This window comes from Motacilla alba, chromosome 1A (genome assembly GCF_015832195.1).
Source record: "Motacilla alba alba isolate MOTALB_02 chromosome 1A, Motacilla_alba_V1.0_pri, whole genome shotgun sequence".
Taxonomy (NCBI): domain Eukaryota; kingdom Metazoa; phylum Chordata; class Aves; order Passeriformes; family Motacillidae; genus Motacilla; species Motacilla alba.
Window position 1 is genome coordinate 61,062,684 of NC_052031.1, and position 18,524 is coordinate 61,081,207.

The following is an 18,524-nucleotide window of genomic DNA, read 5'->3' on the forward strand; positions in this document are numbered from 1 at the left end:
TTTCAATAAACTCTTTCCACCACAGAACTCTCCTTTCCTTTTAGGAAAAAGAAAACATTTTCCCACAGACTAACAAAAAAAAAAAAAAAAAAAAGTCTGTTTTAGAGACACTGTTGGTTTCAAATGGACAAATAACCTGGGCACTTTTTAATCAGCATTCCTGTGAATGGTGGAGGTGGGATTATCCCCCTTTTCTACAGGCAAAAGTCACAGATGCTACTAACTTTGAGCACATAATTCAAGACATAATTCCTCAATCTCCAGGATATTTGTATTCAAAGAATCATATTATGCTCAAAGCATCCCCTTTGTTTATGCTAGTTGCAGCTGTGAATGCTCTGTACTTCCAATCAGATCCTAATTCATCTAGTAAATGAATAACACATCCATGTAAAATTCCTCAGAAATTTGTAGCAGAGATAGCTTAATTTAGCTTAAAAGTCAATGGTCACTTGCATTATGCAAAATAAAAATATTTTTCCTGCAGTTATTTTGCTCATTCACTGTACATCTTCTAAATCTGGCAAAACCTAGAAATGTATCCTGAACTCAACTGTTTCAATGCACAGCCCAGCTTTGTTCTAAGGCCACATCCATGCCAGGCACAGTAAAAAGGGATAGGAGAGGTGTTGTGGAGAAAATAACATTCTACATGCGGTCATGTATCAATGTATCAAAAAGAAATATTTCTGACTCAAATAAATCCACTTTCATGGACTGGTCCCTGTTTTGAAGTATTTACAGGCAAATGACTCTTTAATCTTACAGCTGCAAATTAGTGATTTTTTAAAAAAAACTTTTCCCTCGTGCACACACAATAAAGAAATCCCATCTGAACACCTGCTCTGCAACATTTCCCCTTTTGCTACTGAGGTTTGATTAACTCCTAAGCAAGGACAGAGACATTAACAGAGGCAGGTGCTGCTGCTTCCACTGCTCAGATCACACAATCTTTCTGCTTAGCTGGGCCCTCTTTTTACTAAGCTTGCCCAGAACTTTTAAAATTTGCTTTTGCTTTAAGACTTTTTCTGTTCCAAATGAACTCTTTCATTCTGGGTGAGTGCTTCAAATTGAGCTGAGATGAACTAGGGCCTGGATTAAGTGATCTTTAGATGTCCCATCCAACCCCAATCTTTTGGCGATTCCTGATGGGATTGAAAAAACAGGCAGTTCATAGGATCCTTTCTACACTTTCACTGAAATTCCAGAAATCCACAGCCTGGAAACAGGAATTTCAGCCTCTGCCAGGCAGCATAACTCCATTCCCTTGCAGATCTTATAGGTGTTAACACGGACTTTAATTAAACACATGCTGTTTGGCCTGGAGCTACGTAGGTGAAATTTGGCTAAGCTTGTAATGGCTGCTTCCCAGCACAGTAACTATTTCTATTTCATTTTGTTGCTCCTTTTCTTCTTTCCCTTGAAAATTTTGGGAGAATTTTTCTGATGAAAACACAGAAAGTGAGTAAAAAAAAAAAGAAAAGCAAAATGAGAGGAATGGAAAGGAATCTAGAATTCTGGTGAGGTGAGAAGTGAACCAGGCAACTGAAACCGTCTGGCAATTGGAAAAGAAATGGAATGGAAATGCCTGGCACTGTTGGCATGCAAAGAGCAGGAACATGAACCAGTTTGCTGGGCAGGATTGAACATGGAGGAAAAAAGGAGGAAAAGTTTCTATACAAGGAAACTGCAATCAGGATCTTGTGACAAAAACACAGAAGACAAGGAGCTGGAGTGTAAAGGGAGAAGTTTATGTTTAAGAAGCATTTCTGAGGTTAGAAATCACTGTGAGATGCAGCAGCTTTTGTAAGGCAATGGTGGACACTGAGTGGAACAAACTTTCTCCAGACCTCTTGGCTCTGAGTTCTGAACAGCAGACAGGCAGCTACAGGGTTTATATGTGGAAAAAACTCCTTGCAGCATAAAACAGCCTTGTAGCAACATATTTCCTCTCCAGGTCCTTCCAATAAATTGGGAAGGAAAAAATTGGGTGTAATTCTGACTAACAATCCTCTTTGTGACACCTAATGTATTCATCTCATGTTGGATCCAGAATTCCTTAGCTTTCCTGTCTGAAATATGTTCCATGACTGAAGCAGGTTTCTCTAGTCCATCGGTGGATAATCTTTCCAACATCTTCACCGCCTCTCTTTCTCTGCTGAAGTTAACAAGGAGCTGATCTTATTCTACACATCGACTTCCTGGAGTTTCTCAATGCAGTAACAGAAGGGATGGTAGGGAATGAAAATGGGAACCTGGTCTCAGTGTTCACCACAGCTGGCTGGGGCTGGCCCACTGCAGCTGGAGGGACACAGCTAGCACTGAATGCCACTGGCATTAGGGAGGGGTTTAGTGGGCTGGATAAGGAGTCGGGTGGGGAAAGCTGGAAGTGGTTGGGCAAAGGGTTGGAATTGTGTGCAAAGGAGATCCTACTTCTCAAAGGAGCCTGTGACTTGGACAACATGCAGACCTGGGGAGAAAAACTGAGCCTGGGGTTCAGGAGTGGAAATTGGAATCTGAGAAAAATGAGAGTGGGATAAACTTCTGGGACTGGGAAAAATTAGGGCAGTCCCAGTGGGAGGGGATAAGCAGAATCAGTCAAACATGACAAAAAGAACAGAACAATTGTCTTCAGCCATTAGAGTGTATTCCCCTTCTGATCCTAGAGAAAAAGGCACAGATCCCCATGGCTGTGACTGATGCATGGCTTGACTATCATAACCTATGATCATCTTAGAGATGATCTCACAATGGATCTGCAAGATGGCATTAAACAAATTAATTTAGGCTGTGCTTAATCCTGCCATTTCCTAACTTCACTGGACTTGACCTCACCACATTAGTATGCTCTTTACAGTGCTCTAGAGACTACAGATATATTATAAATGTATATAGCATTAGTATCAATTAGCTACTCTCTATTTTCAAAAAATGAAATTAAGATATTATTTGATTTTAAATATGGATTTGTCTTGTATGGTTTTTCCTTTTGATTTTTCCTTTTATACAAATAATTGTAAAAGTGCACTATAAAGCAGTTTTTCACTATGACTTACAGAACAGTCCCAGGCGTATGAACATTAATTATGACTTATTATTAACAAATGCATTAACTGATCATTCATTTTATAATTACTTTGCAAGGATCTAGCCCATTCATGTTAGCTTTGCAAAAACCCCACAGAAATTTACTGGAAGGACTCTCAGAGCACACTGCTGATCCTAGACACAAGCTGTGTCTTACTTATTAGCATTTCTTTTCAGTCATGAAAACTGCCTCACAAAGTGACCCCATTCTAGGAGCCAGGGCTTTAAAAAAATGTAGACTTTTGGGACATGTGGTTAAAGAATTTGACACATTGAGAAGTGGCAAGATTGTGGATATTACAGGTGGTTGCATACAACTGAATCTGAATCTGTGATACTCTGTGAATTCTCTTTATTGGTTGAATCATGTACCATTTGCTTGTTTTATTTAAAAAAGCAATCTTTCTTATGTATAACCTTTCCTCCCCTGTTCTCTCATCCATCCATTGTCCTACATGAATACTTGTGTTCTGTAAAACCTGTCTTTGCAATCCTTCCTCACTAACTCACTTTTCTCTCTTTCAAAATGTCTCTATTTTCATTATTTTCACAACTTTCAGGATTGCTATGAACTTACCATATAGTTTATTTATTCTTTGTGGTAATGGCCACAAAAACAGAAACACAGAAAACAGATTTCCAGCTTAGTCCTCTGATCTTTAGACGGTCTGTTTTCCCTAGTCTTGCAGCCTTCCATACCTTCCATAGCAGTGATTGTTAGGGGTTACCAGAAGTTTGTTTGTGACTGCTTTACAATCAATTCACTTCAAGTGCTTTTACTAGTTATCAAGAGTTTACACAGTTGGGTGGCATTGAGTTGTCCTACAATGAGTGGCTGAGGGAGATGGGGGTGTTCAGCCTGGAGAAAAGGAGAAACAGGGGGGACTTTATCACTCTCTACAACCACCTGAAAGGAGGCTGTAGCCAGGTGGGGACTTGGGTTCTTGTCCCCAGTAACAAGGGATAGGATGAGAAGATAGGGCCTAAACTGTGCCAGGGAAGGTTTAGGTTGGACATTAGGAAGAATCTCCTCACAGAAGGGGCGGCTAGACATTGGAACAGACTGCCCAGGGAGGTGGTGGAGTCAGTGTCCCTGCAGGTGTTTAAGGAAGGACTGGGCGTGGCACTCAGTGCCTCGGTCTAGTGTACAGTTCAGTCATAGGCTGGACGCCAATCTAATTGATTCTGTGATTATTAGAGGACATTCACTTTTTTTTGCTACATAAGGTGACCCACAGTCCTGCAGGTCTCCTCCAGGACTTCTTATGGGCCCAGAGGTGCCCTTCAGCTGGTTTACAGGCACAGACCAACACTTTTCCCGTCTCATCACACCAGCCACAGGGTGTGACTGAACAGTGGGATGGGAACGGGCAGAAGCCGAGGGGATCCCCTTGCACTGGGAGGATGGAGCCCGCATCGTGGGGCTGTTCGGAGAGCGCTGCCCGTCTGCCCAGGGCTCACTGTGGCGAGAGGCTGCTGCGATACACGCGATGCGACAGCGCATCGTGGCTTTGCCAGGGCCCTGAGCCAAACCTCGCCCTCACGGACGCACATGGCGGAGTGGCACACCTGACCTCCGTTCCCCTCGAAGCCGGTGACAGGGCCACTCTCCCCGGAGGCTCCGTGCCCCGCCAGCGGCCTCGCTCAGGTCCCTGCAGGAGCGGCACACCCCACCTAGGAGATTGCCCGAACACTCCCCACAGCTGCCGGGCGGACGCCCCGACCTTCAGGGGCGCCGCCCCGCCGCCCCGCCCTCCAGGCCCGGCGCAGGGCGGGCGGGCAGGTGAGGCGGCGCCGGCCATTGGGAGGCGGGCGGTGACCGGCGCGGAGCCGCCCCGCCCCGCCGCTATATGAGGCGAGGGGCGGGCGGCGGGGCGGGCCTGAGCGTGTGCGGGCACCGAGGTGAGCGGGGAGGCGGGAGCGAGCCGGCCGGTGTGGGGCTGGCGGAGCGCGGGCCCCGCAGCGCGGCGGCCGCGGGAGGCGGAGGAGGTGAATCCCGGCAGGAAGGAGCCGCTGTTCGTCCCTTTCCCGCTCCTCCGCCACCGCCCCGCTCGGGGAGCCGTGGCGGCCGTGCCCTTCTCCCCCCGGGAGGCGCTCCCTGCCCATCCCTGGCAAGGACGCGATGGAGGGCTCGCCCCGGCTCCCCCGGCGGCGGAGGCTGTCCCGGGGAAAGGCGGGTTTTGCCCTGGCTGCCCGCTGGGGTGATGTGGTGCGGCCTCCCCGGCGGCGGGCGGGCAGAATTGTGGTGTCATTGCTTTCCAGGAGCAGGTGTCCGTAAGTAGTTGAAGATGAGGGTGGCCGAGCATGTCTTGCAGAAACTCTGCTCAAGGTTACAGCCCCTCCAATGGAAGCCGGGGTCTTGCCGTGGCACAGGCACGATTTTTGGATGGGTGTAGGCAGGGACGAGTTCCTCACGAAGAATGATGGAATGATGCTGTTGTTACTAAGCTGGCTTAGTTTGCTTCATCAAGCATTTTTTAATTTTTTTTTTTTTTTTTTTTTTTGTCTGTGTGGATTTTTTTTTTTTAATTGAATTGACTTTAAGTTCTTGGTTGGATTGCTGCGGAGGTCATGAAAGGGTAAAACCGATTTAAGGGGAGCGAGAAAAAGAGGGGCTACACCTTCAGGCATGGCCCTTGTAAATTTTCATTCAGGCTGCAGCCCGGATGCCAGGCTGGCGGTGTGATTTGCAATTGCTTGCTTGCAGTTTTTCCCCTGTGGGTGATGTGTGCAGGAAACCTGCCTAGTTTTATATGGTCACTATACTGAGTTTCTGGAATCATCCCCTGTGCTGTCTAATTCTGCCTATGTAAAGTATTTTTGGTGTCTGGATGGGTGGGGAGGCTGCGAACAATACGAAGTTTGCCTTGCTTTGAAATTCTTGCTACAGATATTTTGAAAGGGAGGGAGAAGCGTGGAAAAATTGTGGTCGGTCCTTCCCGAGGCTCAGTTTTGTGGCTAAATGTTCTGAATGCGTGATGTGACAAGAAAAGACGTAACTTTAAAAGGGGGAGCAGGGTGTGAGAGAGCTAAATGAAAGAGTTTCTTTGCAGCTCCATCCATTTCAATGGTGCGGCTTTCCCAAGCCCCTTTCCATCGTCCATCATCACCTTCAGGCCGGTCGGAGGAAGGGGAGGAGAAGAGGATGAAGGCGGCCAAGCAGCAGGTGACCCCGGCTGGGGAGAGCCCGGCTCCCGCCAGCCCCCTGCAGTCCGCGCTGAGCACGGCGGCCTCTCCTTCCCAGGCCTACGAGATCTACATCGACAACGGGCTCATCTGCCTCAAACACAAGATCAGGAACATCGAGAAAAAGAAGGTAACTTGTTTTTTTTTGCCTATGGCACCTATTGAAGCTGCCGATAGTAAAGCTCATTGCCTTTAAAATAATATTTGATGTCATTTCCATTATTTTTAACAGCTAGAATAAGGTTATGTGTGTGTATAGAGAGCCAATATATGTTGATCAAAACTGAAGATGCTTCTCTTGACCAAATCAGTTCAGAACAAACTTGCATCTGATTTAAATGTGTTTATAGTCTTGCAGAAATCTTTCATCAATCATATGCATCTGATATTAATTTAGATGTAAATTGTTTGTGAAATTGGAAGTTATAACAAGTATTTCCTCTGACAGTGGTAATGTCAGATTATATTAAATATCTATTGCCCTTTATTTTGCATAAATATTTGACTTATGTATTTTAAATACAAGCAAACGTTATTGACTTGAAAACTTTTGTACAGAAATCCTCCAAAACTTGATCTCCCATTTTGACCTCTGCTTTCCTGAGGCTGGGGGGACAGAACAGTGTTAATAAGAATAATAACTAAGGTAGTTATACACCTAAAACATTGTAGCTGTGGCTAGTCAGACTTCTGCATTCTAAGGCTTTTCAGCTGATTGGCAGGTGACTGTGTGCTTGGTTTTGAGTTGAGAGAATGTTCTTTTCCGTGGGATAAAAGATGTAAAGGTGCTGTTGCTTTCAGTGCTGGATCAGGATTACAAGTAAAGCAATTGTGTGAATATGTTGTGCTACTCTACATGTCTGAAAAGCTGTGTGTTTTAGGGCAAGGAGAGAGAGTAGATCAGACATCTGGCCATGTGCTTAGGGGACTTGAATCCTCCTGCAGGAGATGCAGTATTACTGCTGTCTCATGTCATGCATCATGCTGTAATTTTGAATAACATCAGACAAGCATGTTTGCTTTGTGTGATTAAACAACTTTGTGTTGTATTCTCATTCTGTCCAAGGGAGCTTCTTCTTGTGAATTTCTCTGGTACCTTTGATTTTCACATGAATAATAGTATGTCCTTATCAGCAAATAAAACTGTGACTTACTAAAATGAGTAGAAAGTATTTCTAGTCTTACACTCCTATAGGTACTGTATCAGAGAAGCTCTAGATACACAAATGGAATAGTATTTGACTTCATGGCAGTAAAGTCACCTTTCTTTTCCCTAAAGAAGTTTTGCAGTACCAAATAGTTTCGTTTTGTATTATTTACATCAGTATTTAAAGACTGCTTTGGTATATTGGAAATAAATCTCATTTCTTCCCTGAATGCACTTCTCCACTTTCTTAGGGAACAGGGCTATAAATTTTTGATGTAACTAAAGCCAGATTTTTGAAAGACATAACAAGGATTATTCAAGGATAATATAACTAAATTCCAGCATTGACTTGAGAAAGCTAAACAAGCCTACCTTAAACAAGGACACTGGATGTATTTGAAGCCATTTAAAGATCTTGGATCAATGCATTAATAGTTCTTAAATGAAACAAAAGTAGCAAGTAAGAACTGAATGATCAGTGATAGGGAAAGGAAGTAGACAGTCCTGCAGACTGAAATTGCCAAATCAAAGACAGGGCAAAACTCTGTGTTCCTTTCTCCAGAAATAAGAGGAAGTAGGAGGTTTTCTATTCTGTGTTACAGTATTTCACTCATACCCCTTGCTTAATTTTTTGTATTGATTTCTGTATAATGTTTTCTTTGAATTTTCTGCAGCTCAAACTAGAAGACTACAAAGATCGTCTGAAGAAGGGGGAAGCCCTCAATCAAGACCAATTGGTAAGCTTGCTTTTTATGCATGAGTGGAAGGCCTCAAAAAACTTCTGATCTGGCAGGAAGGATGGGTTGCTGAAGGAGATGAGGGTGTTTTTATAGAAGCAGTACCTAAAGGTATTTTTCACAAAGCCAAATTACCAATTATTGGTTGTCAGGCTGAATGTTGAGCCCATAAGCTCTGTTGTCTGTTTTAACCTTCATGGTGTTCCCTGAAGGAATAGAAGATCCCTGTTTATCTTTGCTCTGTGGACTTTCAGCTTCAGTGCTCCTGCACCTCTGTTTCTTAGTGAGGTGTCTGTGTACAGTTGATCTATATGGCAGTGCAGTGTTAGGACCCAAGCCTCAAGAATCCTGAGGTGGCTAATTAATCTTCATGATTTCTTCATTAGCAGCTATTACTGGAAATTGCCTGTTGTCTGCACAGGGCTGTTGGTTACAAGTAGCTGTTAATATAACTGACAGTGCTGGCTCTTTTTTGTCTTGGTCTGGAATGCATTTTAGATCTGAAACCAAGTTTCTGTAACATGAGAACTTTAGCAGAGCTCAGTAAGAGTGTCACATAATCCAAAGAGTTTATTGCACTACTAATCTAGGAGTTGCATTTTTAAAATGTAGTGGACACATGCTAAAGAGTAATTGTCTGATGAGGGGTACTGACACTTCAGTGATGGTGCTGATCCTGCTAATGAACCAGCTGGAAAAATGTCACTGATTGCTAACTTTATCACAGTGCAGCTGCCTGAGAACACAAATTCTATTTTCTTCCTGTGAATCATTTGTAAAAGAGTTATACATATGTGGGATAAGAGGGGGAAAATGGTACCTTCTTAGAAGTAGAGTAAACCTGTTGGAGGAAATTGTCACTTAGTACTTAATTATGAAATCTGATGTGGTCTCTTGCCATATCAAGTGCAAAAGTAAATTAATTAAATCTGATGGTTTGGAGTAGGTTGATGACCTTTCAATTCCTCTCAACTCAGTCTTCAATCAGGTGAGCAAGAAACTTTTGTGTTTAGATCATCGGTGTTCTTCACAATCTGTTTGCTGCCATGAACAGTGAGACTATTGAACAGTGTTCTGTAAGTTGGAATAGTCTTGGATGTATTGACTGCTTTGGTATGTGCTCTGGACTGTGAAAAGCTGTTAGGTGACAGTGTTTGGAAAATGGCATTAACTTGGTTACTGGTTTTTAGTATTCCTAGCTGGGCTTCACTTTTTGAGTTTGTGTCTTCATCCCAGTTTCTGGAGTTTCTTAGGCTACTAAAATGGAGAACTAGATTCAGTCTTCATAGTGAACTGACAAGTGGTAGTCAGATTAAGGTGACCATTGTAGAAGCACATATGCACTCAATATTTACCCTGCTTCAAGTCCCCTGCTTCAGTGGTCAAGATATAGAAATACTGCATTTGTAACTTTCAGATGCAAATTTGTGGTGTATATACAAATTGAAGCTGGAGTAGAGCTTAATAGATCTTAACACCTAAAGAAACCAACTGCCTTATAATACAGTGGTGTTCCAATATAATTTGATGTTGTCTATAGCTTTAATTTTCTCACACAGAGGAAGAAGTGCATGTCTGGTGATGAACTTGTTTTGCAAGCAATTTGGATTAAAGCTGTAATTACTTATGGGGCATGCCTGCCAGACCTAATGTGTGTGCTAGCCTTACATTAGGAAACATTTGTTTCAAAAATGAGGAGCTTCCAGCAGCTTATTGTGCTGTTTTGCAAGCTGAGCAGATTTTCCTCAGTACTGTTCTTCCAGCATGCTGTTAATGAATGTTAATAACAGGTGTGACAGAAGAAAGCTATTGCTTTCCTGTGGGCTGAGCTACAGCCTGTCATGAGAGCAGTGGTAGCTGTTCTTGATGTTTTCAGGTGCAGAGTTTTTACTCTGCAATTTGTGTTGTTAGAAGCACAATTACTGTAACCTGACTAGTAAATTGTTGGTGTTAATTGTGAGTCTTCCTCAAATGTGTGGGCATTGGGTTCTTAGGAGTCATTCTCTCAAGTGCTAAGTGAATTGCTAAATAGTACTTCAAAGCTGCTAGGTAAATTGTGTGAAGACAAACCTAAAGCACCAGGTGAGAGCTTGCACTTTGTGTTGAGTAGCATTTAGTCCAAGTAGTGTGTAGTATGTCACAAAAAAGGGAATAAAAGTAACTGAGAAATCAAGCTGAACAAATGAACATGTAACTTGTTTTCCAGTTGCTTAGGGACACATGTGGACTTTGCAGATGTCCCAGATCTTATTGGGACAGTAGATTAAGCTTTTGTCACTGCACTGATGAAACACTAAATGCTAACACTGCTGTGAAAGAGCTTTATATTAGACTGATGGGCCTGTTCTAGAAAAACCTGTGATATCATGTCAGGAGTATAAATCAAATTGGGTGTCAAGCACATGTGAACAACTGGAATTAAACTTGTTACTTCATGCCTTGTGGTGTGAAGATATGGGCAGCGTGTCTGGACCTACAGCATTTTGCTATCTTCAGAGCTGTCAAGGGAACTTAGAGAAATTAACTGACCCATTATAAATGGAGTATATCAAAGTGCAATTATTAATATACTGCAATTAGTATTTTTGAAGACTAGCCAGTAAAATACTGGTTGAAGTCATTAGTGAAGACAGGAACATGGCTTCTTTTGTGGACTAAACTAAATTGCAAAGACTTATTTCTGGAAGTATGGCTTGGCTTGTATATGTCTAAAGTTTGAAAAAATTTTCTTTAAAAGTGTTCAGTTAAGCATGAGGGTAGAAGATCTGTGCTGAATTTCTTCTGTATTCCTTCCAGGCTTTTAGACCAGTCTGATTTTAAATAGCTGTTTACCTCTGATTGCCAAGACCTATATAGGCAAACTTGTAGGATACCTGTCTGGTAATGAGCTGGCTTTGAAGTGCACCTCAGACAGTTACTTTAATTGCAAATACAATTCACCTGTATCAGCCACAGACACAGTACCTTTAAAAAGCTACAGTTTCAGAAAATAACACTAAATGACAACTTCACAATGAGAATTTAAGTACAAGGCAATAGAGTTGCAATCAGTAGTCTTTGGCATGAAAAATCCATTTTTATCTATTCCTTTGTAGGAGGCAGTAGAGAAATATGATGAAGTAGTGCACAACCTGGAATTTGCCAAGGAGCTTCAGAAGACTTTTTCAGGGCTAAGCCAAGATGTAAGTATAACTATTTTTCTCTATATTAACAGGAGGTAACTGCAAAACTTTGTGCTACTACTTTAATGGCTACACTTCTATTCCAGTACACCCCTTGCTAGGAGGTTCCTGTCTCGTTTCTCTGCAGCAGTGAAGCTTAGGCATAGGCTGAGGAGAAGTTGATTAAAGAGAACTGATTATTTGGTGCTTGTCTGTTTCTGATCACTTGGTAGGCAAAGGCTAAAGAAGCTTCAGTGACTCTAGTGGGGGGCCCCTGAATGGCTGGGGCCTGGAAAATGAGACCTGTGAAGAGCCTGGAGCCACTAGGCCTGTTGGGCCTGGTGAAGTGAAGTCTTGCCAGGAGATGCACTACTATCCTTCAGACAGCAAATACTGAAAGGGTGGAGCTGGGATTTTTGCTGAGAGATGTGGTAGGAGAAGCAATGGTCATTACTTGAAATAGATGCTAACCAGGTAGGAGGAAATGGTCACTCAGTGGGTGATTAAACATTAGAAGCATGCTCCAAGCAATCTGGGCTTGATTCACTGTAGCCTTTCTGGAAGCTGAGCTAGACAATGTCCCAAGATCCCTTCCAAAATGAATTTTTTTACTGCTTCTGGTGAGGGAAAAGTGCTGGTTTGAAGTCACTTTGACTTCAATGAGAAGTACATCCCTCAGTAAAATTTAACTGAAGCTGTGGAGTTTGCTACCCAATCTGCTGTAGTTGTCTCTAATTGTGGCAAGACACTGATTTAGTGCTTTATTTAGGTCTTTGTTCAGGATTTAAGGCACTCCATACATTATTTTTATGCAAGCAAGTGTTTTATCTTTGGAGAAACTGGTCTCTTGGCTCAAACAAATTCTACGCTTATAGAAGATTTGATCCAAGGTAGTGGTAGGGAAACTAAACCTGATTAGTCACTGCTCTGGCATTATTTCTACAGAATGCTGAAGGACTGGTACTTTGTGACCCAGTGTGTCTTTGTGCAGGTGTTTTAAGTAATCCACCATTCTATCAGTGCATGTTTGTTCTTGAACTTATGCTGTATTTAAAGGCTAACCCACCTTGTTTTTAACTTGGCTCTGCTTCTGCTGATATGGATTCTACAGCCAACAGCCATTACTGGAACACTAGGGGCCATTCTGGCAACAGCATCCTTGCATCCTTTGCAGTGTGTTGTAGGGAGCAAAATTTTTATAGATTGTGACACATCTTGAGGCATTTTAAATTCTGCAGTTACTTGGATAGCTTCTGCTGGGTAGTTAGTACATGATGAGAGACTTGAATGCATATTCTGTATGTGTTCTGTAATTTCATGTTGTTGAGTGTTTTAGCCTTCTGCCTACAGAAATAATTCTAGGATTCTGCTGTATCCTTTAAGCTGGGGTATTCAAAAGTGAAGGAGAAACTTACTAGGAGAAACTTGAGACAACTTCTGCCTCTAACTCTGTTAGAGAGGTAATTGTTAAAGGTCAGCTAGGCCTAGATCAATGCATTGGTATCAATTCTATCAATTTCTTTAAAAGCTGTCACCATAAAACAACTAGCAGGCATAATCAGGGTGTAGATATCACAAAAGCATATCACAAGCGAAGCTACCAGTATCCAGTTTGACTGAAAATTAGATGTGTAGACAATTAGTAGATAAATGGGGAGCTCTTCCAAAGGAGCTTAAAAGATTCCGGATATCTGAAGAATTAGGAGCTTCTCTTATTTAAACAAAATGAATAGTTGGTTTCCTCATTGTAGGATAATCAATACTAGAACTCAATGTTTTGTCCTAGAATCTTGTTACTAAATGGGATTAAACACTAAATTGTGTTTAATTGCTGAATTTTGCATTAAAATAGCTGCTGAAAGCACAGAAGAAGGCTCAGCGGAGAGAGAGTCTATTGAAGCTTGAAGCAGAGAAGAAGAAGCTGCGTACAATACTTCAAGTCCAGTATGTGCTGCAGAACTTCACTCAAGAGCATGTTCAGAAAGATTTCAAAGGTGGTGTGAATGGTGCAATATACTTGCCTTCTAAAGAACTAGACTACCTCATAAGATTTGCAAAACTGACATGTCCTGAAAGAAATGAGAACTTGAGGTAAGTTCAGGGGTTTTTGTCTAATTAGTATGCTTCATTTGTTGTGGTAAATGTCCTCTGTTTGACACTGCCATGTCTTTAAATACCATGTTTTGGAACATTAATTAAAATTCTCTTCAGTACACTTGCTTTTGTCTGAGATGAGGAATGTGAAGATTTACCTCACTCGGAGCTTTAGAGGGAAGCTGCAGTAATTACAGCCTCAGGTGCAGGTTACAGACAGACTTTGCCATTTTCCCTCTCCCTGTGGGGCTGAGGGGACATAGTCCAATACCATCCTTAGCAGGGAGGCTGGGGATGTGCTGCTTCTCTGAGATCTCACTGCTCATGAAATGAAAAAAGAGCAGTAAAATCAGAACTCTTTCTGTATTCCATTTACATTGATGATTCAGGTGTGCTTTTTTATTGCAGAGGAATGTAAGATGGTGCTCCTGAGGTGCTCTTGCTGTTAGCTTCAAAGTGATTTTAAAAGATTGCCTGAAGTTTTTGATACCCCTGCACTAAATGTCATGCATGTTACCGTGGTGTTACAGAGGTCATGTCAGTATCAGTGCTCATGTGACACTGCACTGGTGCTGTGATGGCTCATGCCTGGTGTGACAGCCTGTCTGGTAGCGTAGTGCAGCAAGAATTGTATTTGACTATGGAATAAGTAGTTATTAGGTGGTAAGTTGAGACACTTTATGGATAAGTCATGTTTGACTATGGACTAATTCTTTAAGTGCCTCAAAATTCTAGTCACTTGTCATACATTAGACCTGCCTAATCTTTGCTCTTTAGTTTACTACTTCCAAAGGACAGCTGCTTATAAAAAGCTACACAACAGGAGTGTCTCATCCCAATGAAGTAACTTTGTTTCTAGTTTACTCTTATGGTATTACTTCTACAAGAAGCATAATACTTTCCATTGGGATACTGTCTTTCATTGCAGTGGACTGAAAATTCCATCTTCTGGAGGAGGTGGATCTTGGACCTATAGTAAAGTTTCCCAGGAGCTGCTGGTTAGTGAGAATGGCAGCTATTGTTGGCTGCACCTGTACAGGTTCACCCAGTAAATGTCACCAGCTGATTAAACAGCAGTTGTTGCCCTGTTTGGGAATCCTGGCTTGTAATGAAATTCAGCCGTGTGGTTTTGTGGGACAGTGCTTAGGATCTCTATATTGACTAACAAAAGAAGTTAGGTTTGCTAGGTTAAATCCTGTGCAGACAGACAGCTGAATTGCTTCCAGTGATTTCAGGGCTTACTATTCACTCTGTGTATGCAGGACATGTATGAAGGCTGGACATTAGTGAATGTTGTAAAATGAGGGGCATTGGAATAGTGCAGCACTTGATCTTTGCTATGGTTCTACCTGGTAACACTGTCATTTGTTTTAGTGTTGAAGACCAGATGGAGCAATCATCTCTCTACTTCTGGGACCTTCTAGAGGGAAGTGAGAAACCTGTGGTTGGAACAACATGTGAGTGTCTTGTCTAGAGAAATAACAAAGATCTAAAACTTGTGCTTGTTAAACGTTTTTAAACCAGTGAATACAGGTGGAAGGCTACCAAATTAACTACTTTCCAGTGATGTGTGTATCTTGATTGTCCAAGGATGAATGGCTGTTCCTAGTTCAGTTAAGTACAGGTCAATCAATGCCATGTGCTTTCATTTACCAGTCAAGACTTACTCTTCAATCAGTGTACTAGCATATTTTTGAGGAATGCTGATGATAGCAATTCAAAACCTGATGCATGAATACCTTACAGAACAGTGGGAAGCTTTTTGTATAGTTACATGCAAATGGGTTAAGCTTGGAATAGTTCCCAGCCATGAAATGCTTAGTTGAGTACCCTGATGTATTACAAAGCTGGGCTGAAGGTTCCACAGCATTGAAGAGTCTCCTTTCTTTGTAGGAATTCTAGACTCATACCTGTTGTCTCCCTACAGTGCAGAACACCGCACTAGTTGTTAATGGAACTTGCTGGTATTTCTCATCATGCACAGTTGCAGTCTTTCTTTGATGTAATGGAAGTGTCCTTACTTTTAAAGCATACCAAAATCTGTAGGACTCTACAGATCTTCCATTTGTGGCACAGTTCCAAAACTCTGATTGTAAGCCAACATACACATTGCAGTCCTATTTACAACTTGCTTGTGAGGAAACTGCCCTTAATTGAGTTGTAGTGTCTTTCTATTGCAAACAGCCCTTGCTTGTTGTGTTTATGCCAGTCTTGTAGAAGCTGTGTGGCAGGAATTTTCATTTGTTACTGACAACAATGCTGAAACTGTTAGAGCATTAGTGTGAGCTGTTTAATTTCCACATACAGGTAGCTGAACTGACAGCTATGTGTTAAATCTTCCCATGTAGTTCTGGACAAACTGCAGGCTTGGATTGCCACAGGCTGGTAACTTAGCCTTCTATTGTTGGCATGAATAGATTGTTTATCAGTATCTCTATCCCTTTAGTGTCAGTCTTGCATCCCTTTGTGTGCAAGCTAGACTTCAGATAAAGCTTTTAGGTTGTTTTATTAGCATCCATTGCCTTGGAAGACAGTTTTTTTTATAGCCATAGTAAATTCTAGCTACAATTCTTGTTTGTGGGGTTGTCACTGGCTAGCAGTGAACTTTTACTGGAAGTTCTTCCTATTCTCAAGGCTGCCCTGTTTCCAGCTTCTCTGAAACAATTTCTAGGATCACTGTTACTTCTGAGGTCTTACTCTGTACTCTCAGCTGCTGTCTCTTGTTTGCACAGAGGAGCAAACTGGACAGTGCTTCTCAGAGTACAGTTAAGCTTTTGTTCAACCATGTCAGCTCTGAATGTTTTCCAGCTTCAGAGGAGTAAGTTCATTCTGGGATCACTCCCTTGCAGTTCCCCTGCTTGTTTCTACAGTTCTTAACTTTTCTTTCTGAGACACCATCCTGTTATCAGCAATAGTGTCTTGGAGAGTAGTTCCATTGTGACTATTTTGCTTTACCTCTGCTGCAGTCTCACATGATTTTAATATCAAAGCTGGCTAGCTTATACATGGTAAACAAAGCCCTTTCCAAGCTTATGGAAGACCAGGTGGCTCTGTGTTTACCTTGTGGGCATTTAAACACAAGCTGCAGTCTTGCCCTGGGATTGCAAAGATGTTTTCAACTGCATTAAATTAAGCAGTCTAATAAATAATTTCCTTTACTGAAACATTTTGTGATAGCTTGGTAAGATATGTGAACTTGGAGTAACTGCAGTTCATATAAAGGGGGGAAGTAACAAGTCCTAATCTGTAATCTGAATACCCCTCAATTTCAGACTTTGCTATTTTAATTTTATGGGTTTTTACTCTTCAGATAAACACATGAAGGACCTATTGTCCAAGCTTCTAGACTCCGGCTACTTTGAAAGTATCCCGACTCCTCGCACCACTGTGCCAGTGAAAGAATTGGAAGAAGAAGTAACTAGAAAACCTGAGAAAACAAGACAGCTGTCAAAAGGAGAGTCTGCCAAAGAATCAGGTGGAATATCACGGGGTTCAATTTTTATATCAGTGTTGGGAAAGGCTTGAACTTAGCACTGACTTTGCATATAGCTTGATGCTAAATCTAATGCTGTGCTGTAGTTTACTTGCAATGTAGTAACTGAAATGGAACCTGCAGGGCTTGGAGCCCTATTTTAGCTAGTAACATAAAAAAACTTGAAATCATAGTAATAGAATGCTTTTGCCTTCTGAGCAAGTTGAAGATGTGGAGACTGTCTGGTATGTAGGGAAAGTTACATATTAGAATAACAAAATTATGAATACTATAAAATGTTTCTTGTTTAACTCTAAACTTCTGCAGCTGTAAAACTTGGAAAATAAAAGCTTGTCTAGAAATAGCATGTTGAATGGCAAGCTGAGCTTTCAGAATATCTGGTTTAGCAAACTGGTACTACTATTTAAATAGATTTAAAGAGTTGCTACTGTTTAATCTGCCCTTCTGCATTTGATCAGTTGAAACCAATTAACATCTTTTCTCTAGAATCCATTATGGAGCTTATGAAATCTGAAATACAGCCACAGGAGGTAAGATACTCTACTGTTAATTGCTTACCTTTAGTATTGTGATTTTTCAGCCACATTTATAAATGCTCTTGTGCAGCCCTTTTTTTAAACTTAAATTACTGTTCAGACTCCCTTTTTAAGTGTTGCTTGATGTAGGAAACATTAAAGACTTGGTTGCATTTGTTTTTAACCCCAAATTTATGGCATCTGGTGCTGTGTTTTGGGATGAATGGAGCAGGATTACATGAAGCAGTATAGTACTTTAATGCTCTGGCACTTTCCTGAATAAAACAAAGCATCTGCCTTTAGAGTGGGAACACTGATCTTTTGTGTACTGTGGAATAGAGAAAACAGACATCTACTAAAGCTGTCTGTAAAAGCTAAGCAATGCAGTAAGCTTGATATTGGTGGGGTTGAGAATGATGTTGGTCTTACTCTGATTTGTCAGGAAGGTAGGAAAGCCAAGACAGACTCATGTGCACAGGGGTGTGTAGACCTGTTTCAGCAGCTCTTCAGACTCCTGAACTTAAGCTTTGACTGTCAATAGCATAGAAATAATTAGACTTGGTTTAAAAGGTGGGGAAGGGTGTATTTTTCCAAGTGGAATTACTGGTTCTTAAAACGCTGAATCCCTGTTTCCCAGGTATCCCACTAGAGGGTGTACTCTAGAAGAAGTTTTTGTAATTTACTGGTAACACTGTTACCTGACTCTCATCTGGTATCCAGCCAGAAAAAATGTCTCAGCCAGAGAGTGTTGTACATTCTTCACTTCATGTATTTACTTCCTGTTCATGACCAAGTGGTAACTTAGAGAAACTTAGGACATCATCATTGAACTCTCAGACTTAACACTAAACACTGCCTGCAGTTGAAGTCCAGTTGTACCTAATCTGAGGCTCTGGTGACATTTTAGTATCAAAACTCCACTAAGAATGAGGGTTATACTTGTGTACTGGGTCTAATATTTTGGCATGCTTAGCAGAATGTCTGCTAATATAGCACCAGAGCTTTTTAGGTGCTTAGAAGGAGAGCTACTTTTATAAATCACAATTGAACTTGACATTGTCACTGCCTAGGAGCATGAGGTAGCATTTAGGATAAGGGCAGTAG

At 41.7% G+C, this 18,524-nt stretch overlaps 1 protein-coding gene across 5 annotated transcripts in view; it reads left to right on the forward strand.

Annotated features, from left to right (window-relative positions):
* Positions 1 to 4,966: 4,966 nt before the first annotated feature.
* Positions 4,967 to 18,524, forward strand: part of CAPRIN2 (caprin family member 2) — a 33,151-nt gene continuing 19,593 nt past the window's right edge. For 4 of the 5 annotated variants that reach the window (XM_038155188.1, XM_038155191.1, XM_038155192.1 and 1 more), the window contains exons 1-8: positions 4,967 to 4,989; positions 6,141 to 6,403; positions 8,095 to 8,157; positions 11,253 to 11,339; positions 13,171 to 13,409; positions 14,787 to 14,869; positions 16,723 to 16,887; positions 17,392 to 17,435. In XM_038155188.1, coding sequence (XP_038011116.1) covers positions 6,155 to 6,403; positions 8,095 to 8,157; positions 11,253 to 11,339; positions 13,171 to 13,409; positions 14,787 to 14,869; positions 16,723 to 16,887; positions 17,392 to 17,435 — 930 coding nt within the window. In that variant the 5' untranslated portion in view covers positions 4,967 to 4,989; positions 6,141 to 6,154. Of the gene's footprint in view, positions 5,077 to 6,140; positions 6,404 to 8,094; positions 8,158 to 11,252; positions 11,340 to 13,170; positions 13,410 to 14,786; positions 14,870 to 16,722; positions 16,888 to 17,391; positions 17,436 to 18,524 lie in introns of all 5 variants that reach the window. The other variant, XM_038155190.1, reaches the window with a different exon arrangement.